The following is a 15193-nucleotide window of genomic DNA, read 5'->3' as shown; positions in this document are numbered from 1 at the left end:
ATGGTGCTTAAATGCATATTTAAAGGAATACCTTCAGATATTCAGACTGCATCATTTTTAACAGCATTAAGAATGAGAGGATTAGATCATGAGCCTGATTTTATTGCAGCAGCTGTTAGGACAATTCTAGAGTTTTCAAATATCATACCATCTGAATTAGTGGATTCGAGAGGATACATAGATATAGTGGGTACCGGAGGGGACGGCCAGAATACGTTCAATGTGTCGACATCTTCGGCTATTGTGGCCGCAGGTATGGGATTACCCGTGTGTAAGCATGGAGGGAAAGCGTCGACATCAACATCTGGTTCTGGTGACTTGTTGAATTGCTTGGGTGTTGAATTAATGAAGGTTACCAGCGAAACGGTTCCCGATATTGTGAAGAAGACGAACTTTTGCTTCTTGTTTGCACCGGCATTTCATCCAGGAATGCAGCAAGTAGCCGCAATAAGAGGTCAATTAGGTGTTCCAACGATTTTCAATATTTTAGGACCATTAATTAATCCAATTCCGATCAGAGCAAGAATTTTAGGTGTTTACAGTGAAAAATTAGGTGAATCCTATGCACAAGCCGCCGCAAAATTAGCATCTGAAAGCGATGTACACAACAGAACGATGGTTGTATTTGGTGATATCGGTCTTGATGAGATTTCGCCAATTGGTGTTACCAAGTGTTGGTTGATCGACGAACATGGCAAGATTACCAGAAAGATCATTTCACCAAAGGATTTCAACTTGCCCGAAAATGAAATCACCAAAGTCAAATCTGGAACCTCCAAAGAAAATGCTGAGATATTGTTGCATATATTACGTCAAGACCACCCTGATTTCAAAATTAACTCGAATGACGTTCCAAATCACCCAATTGTTGACTACATTTTATTGAACAGTGCAGCATTAGCAGTAGTAGCCGGTCTCACTGACTCGTGGGTTGAAGGTGTTGACATTGCAAAGAAATCCATTCTCAGTGGTGCTGCCATGAGCTCCTTGGACAACTTTAAAGAAGCTATAAAAGATATGTGAGAGTCATTTATAACCAAATTATATTCTATAAAAGAAACTCAAAATTATTTATATGTGATTTATAGCATTATAGACAACATACACCATCTTTACATAGTAATTTTTCACTGAACAGAGAATTTCACACCCATTGAATCAGTTATTTCATGATTCCTCTATATTGATAATCATTCCCAATTAACGAAATTCTTCCAAGTGTCGACCACTCTATGAACAGATACACTAATACTACATTACCTCTACAATTAGTCAGTGGTTTCAGTAATGGTCCATGGTATACTGACCCATAGAAGCATATGAAGAGAGCGATCATGTGAGCAAATTTTGTGTCGCGCTTTTTCTTCAACTGTAAACAAACAAACCACATAGATAACAGTCTTTAGATTTAACCTTGATCTAGATCAAATATAACTAGAAAATAACCAGTTTGGTAATAATTATAATAGATCTGAGTAAATAAACTTGCAATATTCTTTGAACAAAAAAAAATTGGGTTTCAAGGTATAAATGAGTTTGTTTTCCGGAAAGAATTTGCTTGGAACTCCTCATCGAGTTTCCAACGGGTCTAACAAGAACAAGCTTGAATTCACGCCTATAGGCGTATCGAAAGGTAGAAATATTGGAAGTATAGGTGGGTATGATTTGTCACCGCCAAGGTCCAAATCAAGGTCTACATACACTGCAAGGCAGCCATTAAACGAACATAAAATAAATCAATCGTATAACGAGTCAAGCTTTGATAATACGCTAGATAACTTCAACACAACTATCAATTCATTCCTGAAACAGCCGATTTCGAGTAAGAATACGGCTGCTTCTATACCACCTAAATTGTATCCCGAGCGGAACCATATTTTGAATAATGGGATGAATTCAATCAAAGAACAACAAGTGGAAAACCACAAGCTTGAAACAGAGAATTATAATTTGAAGATTAAATTGGCCACACTAACACGATTTTTTGATCAGACTCCGGAAGAACAACGTGAATTGGTTACACAGAACATTGATTTGAAGCAGCAGCTCATGGAGTCAGCAAGAGAAATAAAGCAGTTGAAAGAAGCGATAACAGACTTGCAATATCTGTCTAATAAGGAGAATTCTGGCAATTCAGCTCAAAACATAGAAGAAATGAGATTAGAATACAAGCAACTCTTGAATGAAAGGGAAGCAAAATTATCCGAATATGAAAGACAAATTATGTCCATGCAAGAAGAGATGGTTTCTAATAATAACCACCGCGTATCAGACGACTTGTTAGATAAACTTGAACATTTGCAACTGGATAACCAATCATTAAGACGTCAAATTGACTCATTAAAAATCACCATTAACCAACTAGAACACGATAATGATGCCGTGGGCAACAACTTCGATGATATTCACGAACAATTGGAAAGCAAGGATGTCCAGATCCGAGATTTGCAGGCTGATTTATCGAATTGGAAGGAAAAATACGAGTTTTTGAATTCTGAATACAGAGGTTCTACAGATTCAAATAACGATAATCTTAAGCAATCAAAACAAGAAATAATGCACTTGAATTCAAAAATTAAAGATCTTGAATACAAATATATGAATGCCAAGAATATGCTAGAACAGAAAGATGAAGATTTAAATAAGATGATGGAGAGTATAAATGGTGATAAAAACATTGTCGATAAACTTGATAGGAGGATTGATTCGTTAACAAGACAATTGAAAGAAAAGGATAAGGAAGAGTACAATTTGCGAAGCCAGATTAAAGCTTTACTTGATCAGCGAACGTCTAATAAGGATAATGATTATCAATTTTACGAATCAGAAATCGAGTCTTTGAAACTCAAGGAGAAGCGAGTTTCAGAACAGAATAACAAATTAAGAATCGAGGTATCTGAATTGCAAGATCAGCTCTACCAAATTAATACCAATTCGAATAGTCACGACCAAAGACTAAAAAAGCTTCAGGAGCAGAAGCAGGAACTTCAAGATAGGCTTGCATATTATGAAAATGAATACGAAATACTAGAAAAAGCTTTTAATAATGCTGAGTTGGAGTCTGATTCGCTTAAAAGCCAACAATTAAAGGCAGACGAAAGGATTATAAACTTGGAAAATGAAAATCAATTGTTACTGAAACAGTTGAAGAGTAGCTCCGCAAAACTGAATAATTCAGCGTTACTTGAATTAGAAAATTTTAATAGAAAACAACTTGAAACTGAAAGAAAGCAATTGATCGAAGAAGTTGACTCTTTAAAGTTTGACTTGAAAAGAGTTACGAATGAATTGGAATTTGCTAAGCATAATAAACCTGTTGACATAAATAATCAATTTTTGGACTCTGAGTATCAGAAATTACTTATGGAAAAGAACAAATTACAGTTCACAGCTGACGATAATGAAATAAGGTTCAGAGAGTTAGATGCGAAGTGTAGAAAGCTTCAAACCATTATTGATGACAAAGAGTCCATAATTGAAAACTTAGAGGCTAAAGTTAGGGAGGTCGACCGTAATAATAAATTGAAATTTCTTGTTGAAGACGACGAAAAAACTGAGTTACTAAAAGCCAAGTCAAATAATGAATCAAAGATGAGACTTTTACAACTTGAGAACGAAAATTTACAGAAGGAATTTGAAACCCAAATTAATTTCTATAAGAATAAACTAGAGATTTTATTGCAACGTCAAGAAGAGGACATATATAATAACAATCACAACAAAAAAAATTACGAAAATCAATCTTCGTCTATTGTTTTGTTACTTGAAAAACAATTAGAAGATTCTCAAGCTCTACGGAATGAGATTTCCCAAAAGCTTAGTGATCAAATAGCTACAAATGACGACTTAAAATGGAAATATGAAAAGCTACAGAAAGACAACGAACAGCTTGTTGAACTTAGCAATGCATTTGACAAGAACGAAAAATTTGTTAAATTAGAAAACAGCCAGCTTGAAATGAGAATGAAAAAGCTTACACAAGAATTGAACAATACAACCAGACACTGCTCTAAGCTAGTAAACAAAGTGAAGGAATTTAAGCAACGTGAATTAATTAATGAGAAATATAAAACCGAAGACAACGACTGGAACAAATCTCGTTTAACAAGTAAATGTCATGATCTACAAGCACATAATTCATATTTGCAAAATAAATTAGACAATATTAATTCAAAACTTGCGTCGACTTATATTTCCTCCCCTTCAGATAATTCTAAAAAGATAAAACTTTTAGAGAATGAATTACATTACTATAGGGCGAAATTATATGATATAAATTTGAGATCTAATGATTTAGAAATCATGTATCAATTCGTTATGAATGCTATCAAGAACTCAAATAGGTTAATCAAGAATGATATCATAAAATTGACTCAATGTGGCATCTATCCAGATTATGCCTCGATGAATTTGCAAAGAATACAAAAGGGCGATAAATTATCCTTCAAAGTCTTATCGAAGTTCGTGTTAGCTATGGTAAGGATTAGGAGAAGATCAGAAAAAGCTGAAAAAAGGAAAATTAGACTATTCGAATTAAAGAATGAAATAGAAACAGACAAGATCACCTTACTTGAGTGACTTTCTTTGGAATTATTTATTTCTATTACTTGTATAAATATTTATGTTAATTTAGAAACAACACGAGAGGCTTCAAATAATATACAGTGGACATTTATATCTCGTGAATGCATATATTTAGATGCAGAAAGCCCGAATATGTATAGTAATATTATTAAACAACTATCTCATTATTCTTGTTACAGGAGTCTGAAAGATCTTGTCAGTGGATGGCTGTCTTGATCTTCCAATTCTAGGAGTTTGCATTACAGCATTCTGATGGTTCGAAGTATTTCCAGAATTAGTTCTTAAATTCATTGAAAATGTATTATTTCCTGGTGCCAACAAGTCAGATGTAGAATTGATCGAAATATCGCCTGCGTTATTTCCCATTATACTATCATTGACCATGTCTGGAGGTGAGAGTATATCCATTGTGTCATTAGGATTATAACCATTAGATAAAAACTCTGCAATATTATACTCCTCTGGCTCATCAACAGATTCATATGTATTATTAGTCAGTTTCGTGTACACAGATTTCAAAATCGTCCTATCTTTTAGTTTATGCAACGAACTTGATTCATCCATAAATTTATCAAATATTGCCAAATCACTCCAAGCTTTATCCTTCAAGAGATTCCTGTTCTTATATACTTTTGTACCAAATGTTGACGAGCTTATTGGTAAACCACTATCTTCTTCTTCTTCTAGTAAATATTGAGGAAACAAGTTTGTTGTAGCTTCTATCAACGATTGTGTATCAATATCATTGAATGGTATAGGGTCATCTTCCCATTTTTCCATATAAATAACTTGGTTTGGGTCATCTAGATGCACATATGAGAAAGTAGAATCTCTGGTAGTCATGGTGCCTAGAAATATTCTTTAATACAATTTTATCTTAAGATATGATTTTGTTTTTTATTTGTACGCATTCTACGACCCTTACGATACTTGCAAAGTAAACGAGATTTTTATTATATATACAATAGACCATTTAAAATACATTATTATAAACTTATGCAGTAGCCGAAACTTCACACATACCTTCGAACAAGGTAGGTTTCATTTCCAAAGCTTTCTTATCTACGTTAAAGGAGTTTACCAACTTAAACGCACCAGTACCAATATTCATGGTTTGTCCAAGAATAATACACTCTGAAACTCCCTCAATCTTATCGTTCTTCATATAGAATGACGCATCGAACAAGTGATCAGTAGTCTTTTCGAAAGATGCCAATTGTAATACGGAATCTCTCATTTTACTCAAACCGAATCTTGTAATACCCAATACTTCACCCTTGTATGTCATGACGTCACCTAATAATTGAATATGACGAGGATCAACACTCATACCATGCTTACTCATAGTATAATCAATTTCTCCAATAATAGAAGCTCTGGCAGCTTCGATACCCAACACTTGGAATACCTCAAGAATATGGTTCGTCGACGTTTTGGTACCTACCACACCATCGGTACTCATAACATCCTTCAAACCGTAACCTTCAACTAACAATTCTTTCTTACCATCATCCCTAATATTAATGACTGCACGGGAAATATCTGGTAAACCCTTAATACAAATTCTAGGTAAAGTTCTCTTCAAATGTTGCATTCTGAAAAATAATGAATTTGCGTTCGATGAATCAGTTGACTTATAATCAGCTGCGGCATTCTTCATTAAATTGATTGATTTAGGTTCTCTCAATGTCACCAAAACGTTAATTCTGTCTCTACCAGTAACTGAGACGTCACCAGCCAAAATCTTTAGCTTTGGTGCATTTGCAATCGAATGAGCAATACTTTCAATATTTAATTCCAACTGTAATTTTTCTATGGTATTCAAATCTATCTTAATAGATAAGTAAGCCATATTATTCTTATAAACATCTTCAATGAAAAAAGCAACGTCTTCTAATAAAGTCTTTTCGATTCTACCTTTCACAACACGGGCTGCTATTTCATCATCATCATTGACTAATACTGAATTGATAATTGGAGTCGAAATAATTTTCGATGCATTTATAATTTCTTTAATACGAGGCACACCTAAAGTAACATTCATCGATGCAACACCGGCAAAGTGGAAAGTCTTTAACGTCATTTGAGTACCAGGCTCACCAATGGATTGCGCACCAATAGCACCAACAGCAGTACCAGGTTCAACCTTAGCCCTTGAGTATTTGTAAATACATTGCTCCAAAAATTTGTTGATGGAATTTGCTGAAACTTTCAATAATTGATTAACAGCAATCAAACTTTCATTACTCTCATCTATCATAATGAAATCATCTGCAGGTTTAGTCAAAAATGGCCTTAACATCTTCTTTTCTCTAATCTCAGCCAATTTAGTAGCCTTATTAGTTGTAAATTCTCTGATAGACTTATAAAATTCTCTTTCAGCATCATTTTGATCTATATATTCAATTTTATCAGTATCTTCTAATGGGATTACTTTACCAACATTATCATACCTGATCAATCTATCTTCTAATGGATGCAATATAGAATCAACCAATTCAATAATTTGATATGGTAGTAAACCTTTATCTCCAACGCTAAAAGTAATGTTATATGCATGGTCCCATTGACGAACAAAATTGACCGGCCTAGCATCACCTTCCATATCAAAAGGATCTAAACCATCACCACCATAAGTAAATTGAACAATACCATTTGAAGAATTACGAACTGTATTATCATATTGTGCCGATAAATCATCCAAAGATTTCATCAACCTTCTTGACATATAACCAGTTTCTGCAGTCTTAACGGCTGTATCAACTAAACCTTCTCTACCAGAAATAGAGTGGAATAAAAATTCAGGAGGAGTCAAACCACTGAAGAAAGAATTTCTGACGAAACCCTTAGATTGAGGTGTTTTAGAATTCTTAGTGAAATGAGGTAAAGATCTATCCTGAAATCCATCAGGAACACGGTTACCAGAAATAATTTGCTGACCCACAACAGCCACCATTTGAGACACATTTAATGTCGAACCTTTAGAACCACAAGTTGCCATAATTAATGGGGCATTAGCAGAGTCCAATTCATTGATACAAATTTCCCCGACTTCTTCTCTAACCTTAGACAATAAACCACCAATCTTTGCCTCCAAAGTTTGTTCTTCATTACACCCGGGTTGAGTCTCTAATTTTCCTCTGTTATACAAGTCAATTAATTCGTCACACTTAAGATACGCTTGTTCAACCATTAATTCCTTCTTTTGCTTTAAATCAGCACCTGGAATGACATCATTAATACCAATTGAAAACCCTCTGTTACCTAAATACCTGGCACAAAGCTTAGCCATACGATTCATTGCATTAGCAGCTTCATCTGGCCCATAATCTCTCAATATGGTATAGAACACAGAATGCTTTTTACCATCACCTAAAGTTGACTTATCCATCACACCACTCAAGATTTGCGAGCCTCTTATAATAACAAAACCATCATTTGGTGACATTTCGTTAGGGAAACCTTTAGCAGGGGGTGTATAGGTTTTGTTCTTTGCATCCAAGTTAATAACAACATTAGACTTCTTATTAGGCTTAATTAACAAGGAAAAAACTTGCTTACCGGTCCATAACATGACTGGTTTGAAGATAGCGGGCGGTGGAATGTCAAATTGAATATCTGCATCAGACATCATACATAAAAGTTGAACTAAGGAAGCTCTATCAAAAAAGGAATCTTTGTGAGAGACCAAATAGGAACCTGTAATAAAATCTTGTGTTGCGGCAATGATAGGTTCTCCAGATTTTGGAGTCAATAAATTATTTTTAACACCCATCAAATTAATTGCTTCAGCTCTGGCCTCTTCAGTTTGAGGAACGTGAATATTCATTTCATCACCATCGAAATCAGCGTTATATGGAGTACATACACATTCATTAAGACGGAATGTTCTCCATGGTCTGATTTTTGCGTAATGCGACAAAATGGACAATCTATGTAAAGAAGGTTGTCTATTGAATAAGACAATATCACCATCTTCGATATGTCTTTCCACAACATCACCTATATGCAAGTTTTTCGCTAATTTGACACGATCACCAAATCTCAAGTTTCTCTTTGCTAGTTCGTTCTGCTTTAAAACATAATTAGCACCAGGATGAACATTTGGCCCATTCAAAATTAATTTTTGCAATTTCTTACGATTATAACGAGTACACTTCTCAGGGTATGTCAAAACCTTTGCCACTCTATCAGGGACAGCCACCTCATCAATCTTTAAATTTGGATCCGGTGAAATAACTGTTCTACCGGAGAAATCAACTCTCTTACCTGATAAATTACCTCTGAAACGACCTTGCTTACCTTTCAATCTTTGACAGAACCCTCTAATTGGCTTGGATGATTTTGAACCACCTCCTGAAGAAGGTAATAATGCAGGGTTGGCCGAATCAGAATTAATATACATAGCTACTGACAATTGTAAATAATCCCATTGCTCCATTAAATTGTTGATTGAAATACCTTTCTCAATACCAGCTTTAATTAATGAAGAAGTCCAAACTATTTCCGTCAACTTGATTGTTAAATCATCTTCATTCGACTGGGCATCCATCATTACCGAAGGTCTAATACATACGGGTGGTGCTGGCAAATATCTCCAGATGTACATTTCCGGTCTACCTCCTCTTGCAGAATCAATACCAAGTAACTCACAATCGGATGGTGATATCTGTTTAAATAAGTTCAATACTTTTAAGGGGTTTAAATCATCATGGATTCTTTTAACAAATTTTTCCAATTCAGGATTTCTCAGGAAAACTTCATCAAATTCCTTGTCCCAAAGTTCTTTTTCAGGAGTCGCTTTCTTACCTATCCATCTAAACGTATCATGTACGATCTTCAAGGCGGCTGGACCTGCTCCACTAGCAGCTTTCTTAACCACACCATTCACATGATTACAGTTAAAACATCTTCTTTGTTTCTTACACTGCTCTAATAGCTTCTTCAATATTTTCATTCTTCTCAAATTATCGATATGTGGTCTTCTCAAGTCGTTCAAAAAGCTCCTCTTAGTCTGCTCGTCTAATAAAACAGCCGAACAGTTCTTACAGATACATTGTAACACTTGAATTGTGGCCTTGAAGTACCCAACATGAAACACCGGCAATGCTAATTTAATGTGTCCAAAATGCCCATGGCACGACGCCAAGTTCCCATGACATGTAGAACACTCGTTAGCATTAGAAGAAATACCCATCTTGGTATCCAAAGCCCCCCCTTCCTTCGGTATTCTACCTTTTTCTAAATCATATAAATCTCGAGTGTGAACCTCGACTTCGGACTGTGCAACGATATCTTTAGCAGATAGAGCTCCGAATTCAATGCCTTTGATGCACTTAGGAGCGACATCAACTACAACCTCCTTCATTGCACTCTTTTCCTTACCAATTTATTAGATGACAAAGCTATGATTCACTATATCCTTCATCTAGTACAGCTTTTTTTAAAAAAAATCATCATCTGAAGCACGTGACTGATCTATCTTGGTCGTGCAAAAAAATCGAATTTAAGTTGAAGCCTATGGATTAATGGTGGCAATAAGAGCAGTTATTTAAGCAATAATACCAGAAAATGTCGAAAGCAGAAGTGAAGAACACCAATTTACCAACTACCGATGAAGACGAACAAAAAGTCATCAAAACTTTAGAAGAAGATGATGAATTTGAAGACTTTCCAGAAGACACCAAGTGGTCCAATGAACCAAACCCACAGATCAATCCAACGAATTTATGGCAGGAAGATTGGGATGATGACGACAACCAAGATGAGTTCTCGCAAAGGTTAAGAGAAGAATTGAAGAAGGCACAGAAGCCAACAGCTTAAAGGATTTGTATCAATAAACGAAAGAAGAGTGTCGAAATTGGAGAGATACGTATCTACACGAATTGCAATTCAATTCCTTGTGTATATTAGAAATATATATAATTAATGATGATTATTTTACATTGAATGCCCAATCTGAAACGTAGAAACCTAAGCGTAGAAATTCACAGATTTTGATTTTCTGGCTTGGACCTCACCTATGGCTTCGACGAAGTCTTCATGCTTTATGATTGATTTTCCATTTCTCAAGGCAATCATACCTGCTTCCACAGTGACAGCCTTCAATTGAGCACCGTTGAATTCATCTGTAGATCTGGCCAATTCTCTCCAGTTGACAGAAGAGTTGTCACAGTTTAATTTTCTGGCGTGAATCTTCAACACGGACTCTCTGGCTTCTTCTGATGGCAATGGGAATTCTATTTTTCTATCCAATCTACCAGATCTTAACAATGCAGGATCTAATGTATCGACTCTGTTAGTAGCGGCCAAGACCTTAACTCTATCGTCAGAACCAAAACCATCTAATTGATTTAAAAGTTCCAACATAGTTCTTTGTACTTCTCTGTCACCACTCTTATCCGAGTCGAATCTTTTGGTACCAATTGCATCCAATTCATCAATGAATATAATTGTTGGTGCTTTTTCCTTAGCCAAGGCGAATGCATCACGAACCAATTTGGCACCATCCCCAATGAACATTTGAACCAATTGAGGAGCAGCTAATTTCAAGAAGGTTGCTCCAGATTGCGCTGCACAGGCTCTTGCTAATAATGTTTTACCAGTACCTGGTGGCCCGTACATCAAGGCACCCTTTGGTGGTTTAATTCCCAAATTTTTAAATTTATCGGCCTGTTTCATAGGTAACACCACAGCTTCAATCAATTCTTCAATTTGTTTGTCCAACCCACCAATGTCGGAATAATCTTCAGTTGGCTTTTCATCAACTTCCATAGCCTTCACTCTCGAATCATATTCGGAGGGTAATGTGTCTAAAATCAAGTATGAGTCCTTATTCACCCCAATAAGATCGTTTGGCTTCAAATTGGCCGGATCAACCAACCCAATTAATGGCAAGAAAATCGTTTGTCTGGTTGATGTCTTAATTACAGCTGATTTTCCTGATCTCGTGGCATCCAAATCCACATTGGCGCCTTGTTCACTGGCCTCTTTCTCGGCATTCAAATCTAGCAACTCGACAACATTCCCGACCAAATATGGTAATTGCTTATTATTATTGATTTTCTCCTGGTTGTCCTTAATTCTTTCCAACATAACTGTCTTTTCATGTGTCAACCTTTGTGACTCTGATCTCATCACCTTGATATCATTATCTAATAACTTTGTTCTGTTCGTAATATCTGATGTTGAAGATTGCAAAATTTCTTGATCTATACTGTCATCTTGCTGGTTTTCTAATTCTTCTAATGTAGACATTTTAAATGCTTATTTCGATTTTTATGTATTAAGGTCTAGACTTTTAACAACAATGAATTTGATACAAAATGAATAATACAATTCTAATCAATCAACACTGTATTTCTCTTAAATAGGTATATTCACGATGCTTCACTGCTACGGTTTCTTTCCAACTGTAGCTCTTGCCACTCAACTTTTGGTAAAATCTCAATATGGCGATTTTGTGTAACTTATATATCAAAGCTGCTTTAGCATCCAATAGATTAGAAAATGCTCCAAATGGGCTTATTATACGCTCAAGATAGATACATATGATACATAACGACCACAAGGAACTATCGGACGAAGAATTCAATAGTTTAAGAGAGTCATGCTTGAATGGTAAGTTTTATTTTGCAATTGAGTGACTTGTGGGAGGAAGAGATATACTAACGCTAGCAGCTCGAAGCTCAGCATATTGTCCATATTCGAAATTCCGGTACGTATAGGTATTTTTTTTGGTAGTTGAGTCATTGTATATATCTACGGGTACTACGATTTATGTGAAATTGACGAAAATGACATGCTAACGTTGTAGGGTTGGGTGTGTTGTAGAGACAAGCACAGGTAAAAGGTTTACGGGAGCTAATGTTGAAAATGCATCTTATGGAGCAGGTATTTGTGCAGAAAGAGCAACCATTACAAAGGCAGTGGTATGTATGGTACTAGAATTGAGAGAAGCACTCGAAAACACAGATGGAACATACTAACAATTTCACAGACAGAAGGCCACAAAAAGCTAAAATTGGTAGCCATAAGTGGCGATTCTGAAGAACCAATCAGTCCCTGTGGTATATGTAGACAGTTTATCAGAGAATTTGGACCCAACGTACCTGTATTTATGTTTAATAAGGATGGATCCAAATTTATCAAAGTATTCTTGCAGGATTTGTTACCATTGAGCTTTGGACCAGAAAACTTGGGGATTGAACCAGCTCACTAGTAGAATCATTCAGCCCCAATTAGACTCGAAGAATTAGTTGGCACTATTGCCTTTTCATAGTAGTAAATAGTTAATATAGATAAATCGTGTGAAGCATTTTCGCACGACTTGTATCGGGTCATCTTGAAAAATTTGGCTTTATGGTTCCATAAAAATATTGTTTGTAATACAATAACTATAGAGATGTCTGCTATTTGTGCTGCTTCAAACTGTGGGAAGGAAACTACTTCTTCCTTGAAATGTCCGGTCTGTTTAAAAGAAGGTATAACTAACGTTTTTTGTAATCAAATTTGTTTCCGTAGTAACTGGGGAAGTCATAAAGCTATTCATAAGAATGAAGACGGTTCGAATGAATCTTATAATCCATTCCCAAGCTTTAACTACACTGGTGAATTGAGACCAAGTTATCCATTAACTCCAAGAAGAGCCATTCCAAAGCATATTAAGGTACCCGACTATGCTCAGAATGGAAGGCCGATTAGTGAAATCAAGAACGATAGAGTTGGTAAGATAACTATATTAAGTGCAAAAGAAATTGAAAAGATTAGAAAAGTAGGTAAATTGTCTAGAGAAATTTTAGATATTACTGCCAGTCATATTAAACCAGGTATCACAACTGATGAATTGGACGCAATCTTGCATAAGGAATGTATCAAGAGAAACGCCTACCCATCTCCTTTGAACTACTATAATTTCCCCAAATCCATTTGTACATCCGTCAATGAAGTAATCTGTCACGGTATTCCAGATCAACGTAAATTAGAGGATGGTGATATAATTAATTTAGATGTGACTATTTACTACTTGGGATTCCATTCCGACCTTAATGAAACCTACTATGTAGGCGATAAGGCTAAATGCAATCCTGAGATTGTCAACTTAGTTGAAACAACTAGAGAATGTTTAGACTTAGCAATTCAAGCAGTTAAGCCAGGCTTAATTTTTAGAGAGTTAGGTAACATCATTGAAGAGCATGCCACAAAGAATAATTGTTCTGTGGTAAGAACATACTGCGGTCATGGTACTAATCAATTATTCCATTGTCAACCAAACATCCCTCATTATGCTAAGAATAAAGCTGTGGGTGTAGCCAAGCCAGGTATGGTTTTTACCATCGAACCAATGTTGTGCCAAGGAACTTATAGAGATATGAGTTGGCCTGACAACTGGACTGCTGTGACTCAAGATGGTAAATTTTCTGCTCAATTCGAACAAATGATGCTAGTCACTGAAGATGGAGTTGAAGTTTTAACTGCTAGAAATGAAAAATCTCCTGGTGGCGCTATTCCTAGAATTTAGATAGGTATTAATAATTGTGTATATTATAATCATCATATTCTATTGCCTCATTACCTTTGATTGTCATATCGCATATCATAGTTTGAACTTTATTTATTGATTGTTCTAATGTATGAAGCTTCTTATCCATTATAGACCCTGATTTGTAATTGTACTCAACACTGAAAATACCTCTATTGATATTAACGTTCGGAAATTTAGCAAAGAGCTCTCTTAAATACTTGTTCAAGTACTTCATAAACTTCAAATTCTCCAATGATTTGGGATTCACAGTTTTCAGTCTCTCATCGACAATATGTGTTATAGAATACCTCATTATTTCACCCGTCAAGTCAAATAAGCCCATCAAATAGTCTCCAGGCAAAATGAAATCAACCTCAAACTCAACACTATCATACGGAGCTTCTAATTCTTCTGTTATAGTGTTTTCTACCGAATCAAACAAGAGCTCACATAATGCATGATTTAATAGCTTTGTATTGAACAGATTTAACTTATAATTGTAACTTAGTATGAGGCACCGTACAACATATAAAAACCTATCATAAGGTAAAATATCTCCATTCATAATGTAATATGCAAATGTAAAGGCTTCAATCATTTCCTCTATCGAGTTCGATATGGTGGACTTTAATTGAATGAAGTTCTCATTATAGAGAAATTTGTTATAAAGAATAGACAATTTTTCACTAATGATCTTAGCATTGGAAAATAACTGCCCGTATAATTCTTGCGTTATATTTCCTTGAACTCGATGGAGAGTGAAAATCAACTTTTTCGAATGTGAGTTGATATCCCGGCATAACCTGATAACCAATTCTCTTTCGTCATGAAACCTCAACAAGTACTCTCGAGCAGGCTGAAATACTTCAGTTTTATAAATACCATCTGTCATATTCAAAAATTAATACTTGGAAGGAAGAAATGGAGAATACAAATGCACAATTTGAAATATGTCAATTGATAAGAAGAGCTCTGTTTCAATGAAAGGAAAAAAAAATGGTCCCTAGCAGGATCGAACTGCTGATCTTGGCGTTATTAGCACCACGCCTTAACCAACTGGGCCAAGGGACCGCTTTTTGCGATTTT

The 15193-nt window shown here is 35.5% G+C and overlaps 9 protein-coding genes across 9 annotated transcripts; 5 read left to right on the top strand and 4 right to left on the bottom strand.

Annotated features, from left to right (window-relative positions):
- Positions 1-72: 72 nt before the first annotated feature.
- TRP4 (anthranilate phosphoribosyltransferase) lies at positions 73-1023 on the top strand (the record flags this gene model as incomplete). The annotated part of the gene is made up of 1 exon (XM_015613199.1): positions 73-1023. The coding sequence occupies one exon, from the start codon at positions 73-75 to the stop codon at positions 1021-1023; it is 951 nt and encodes a 316-aa protein (XP_015465992.1).
- Positions 1024-1530: 507 nt separating this feature from the next.
- On the top strand, positions 1531-4578 carry AC631_04369 (uncharacterized protein; the record flags this gene model as incomplete). The annotated part of the gene is made up of 1 exon (XM_015613198.1): positions 1531-4578. The coding sequence occupies one exon, from the start codon at positions 1531-1533 to the stop codon at positions 4576-4578; it is 3048 nt and encodes a 1015-aa protein (XP_015465991.1).
- A 162-nt stretch (positions 4579-4740) lies between these two features.
- Positions 4741-5427, bottom strand: CTA6 (Cta6p; the record flags this gene model as incomplete). Its single annotated transcript, XM_015613197.1, has 1 exon — positions 4741-5427. One exon carries the CDS (start codon positions 5425-5427, stop codon positions 4741-4743), a length of 687 nt encoding a protein of 228 aa, XP_015465990.1.
- A 151-nt stretch (positions 5428-5578) lies between these two features.
- AC631_04367 (DNA-directed RNA polymerase III core subunit) lies at positions 5579-9952 on the bottom strand (the record flags this gene model as incomplete). Its single annotated transcript, XM_015613196.1, has 1 exon — positions 5579-9952. The coding sequence occupies one exon, from the start codon at positions 9950-9952 to the stop codon at positions 5579-5581; it is 4374 nt and encodes a 1457-aa protein (XP_015465989.1).
- A 203-nt stretch (positions 9953-10155) lies between these two features.
- On the top strand, positions 10156-10407 carry AC631_04366 (proteasome regulatory particle lid subunit; the record flags this gene model as incomplete). Its single annotated transcript, XM_015613195.1, has 1 exon — positions 10156-10407. The coding sequence occupies one exon, from the start codon at positions 10156-10158 to the stop codon at positions 10405-10407; it is 252 nt and encodes an 83-aa protein (XP_015465988.1).
- A 150-nt stretch (positions 10408-10557) lies between these two features.
- RPT5 (proteasome regulatory particle base subunit) lies at positions 10558-11841 on the bottom strand (the record flags this gene model as incomplete). Its single annotated transcript, XM_015613194.1, has 1 exon — positions 10558-11841. One exon carries the CDS (start codon positions 11839-11841, stop codon positions 10558-10560), a length of 1284 nt encoding a protein of 427 aa, XP_015465987.1.
- Positions 11842-12517: 676 nt separating this feature from the next.
- Positions 12518-12805, top strand: AC631_04364 (cytidine deaminase; the record flags this gene model as incomplete). Its single annotated transcript, XM_015613193.1, has 1 exon — positions 12518-12805. One exon carries the CDS (start codon positions 12518-12520, stop codon positions 12803-12805), a length of 288 nt encoding a protein of 95 aa, XP_015465986.1.
- A 183-nt stretch (positions 12806-12988) lies between these two features.
- AC631_04363 (methionine aminopeptidase) lies at positions 12989-14104 on the top strand (the record flags this gene model as incomplete). The annotated part of the gene is made up of 1 exon (XM_015613192.1): positions 12989-14104. One exon carries the CDS (start codon positions 12989-12991, stop codon positions 14102-14104), a length of 1116 nt encoding a protein of 371 aa, XP_015465985.1.
- Positions 14105-14111: 7 nt separating this feature from the next.
- AC631_04362 (uncharacterized protein) lies at positions 14112-14999 on the bottom strand (the record flags this gene model as incomplete). Its single annotated transcript, XM_015613191.1, has 1 exon — positions 14112-14999. The coding sequence occupies one exon, from the start codon at positions 14997-14999 to the stop codon at positions 14112-14114; it is 888 nt and encodes a 295-aa protein (XP_015465984.1).
- Between the last annotated feature and the right edge of the window lie 194 nt (positions 15000-15193).

Source organism: Debaryomyces fabryi (assembly GCF_001447935.2).
Source record: "Debaryomyces fabryi strain CBS 789 chromosome Unknown contig00115, whole genome shotgun sequence".
Taxonomy (NCBI): Eukaryota; Fungi; Ascomycota; class Pichiomycetes; order Serinales; family Debaryomycetaceae; genus Debaryomyces; species Debaryomyces fabryi.
This window is presented reverse-complemented; position numbering and strand designations above follow the sequence as displayed.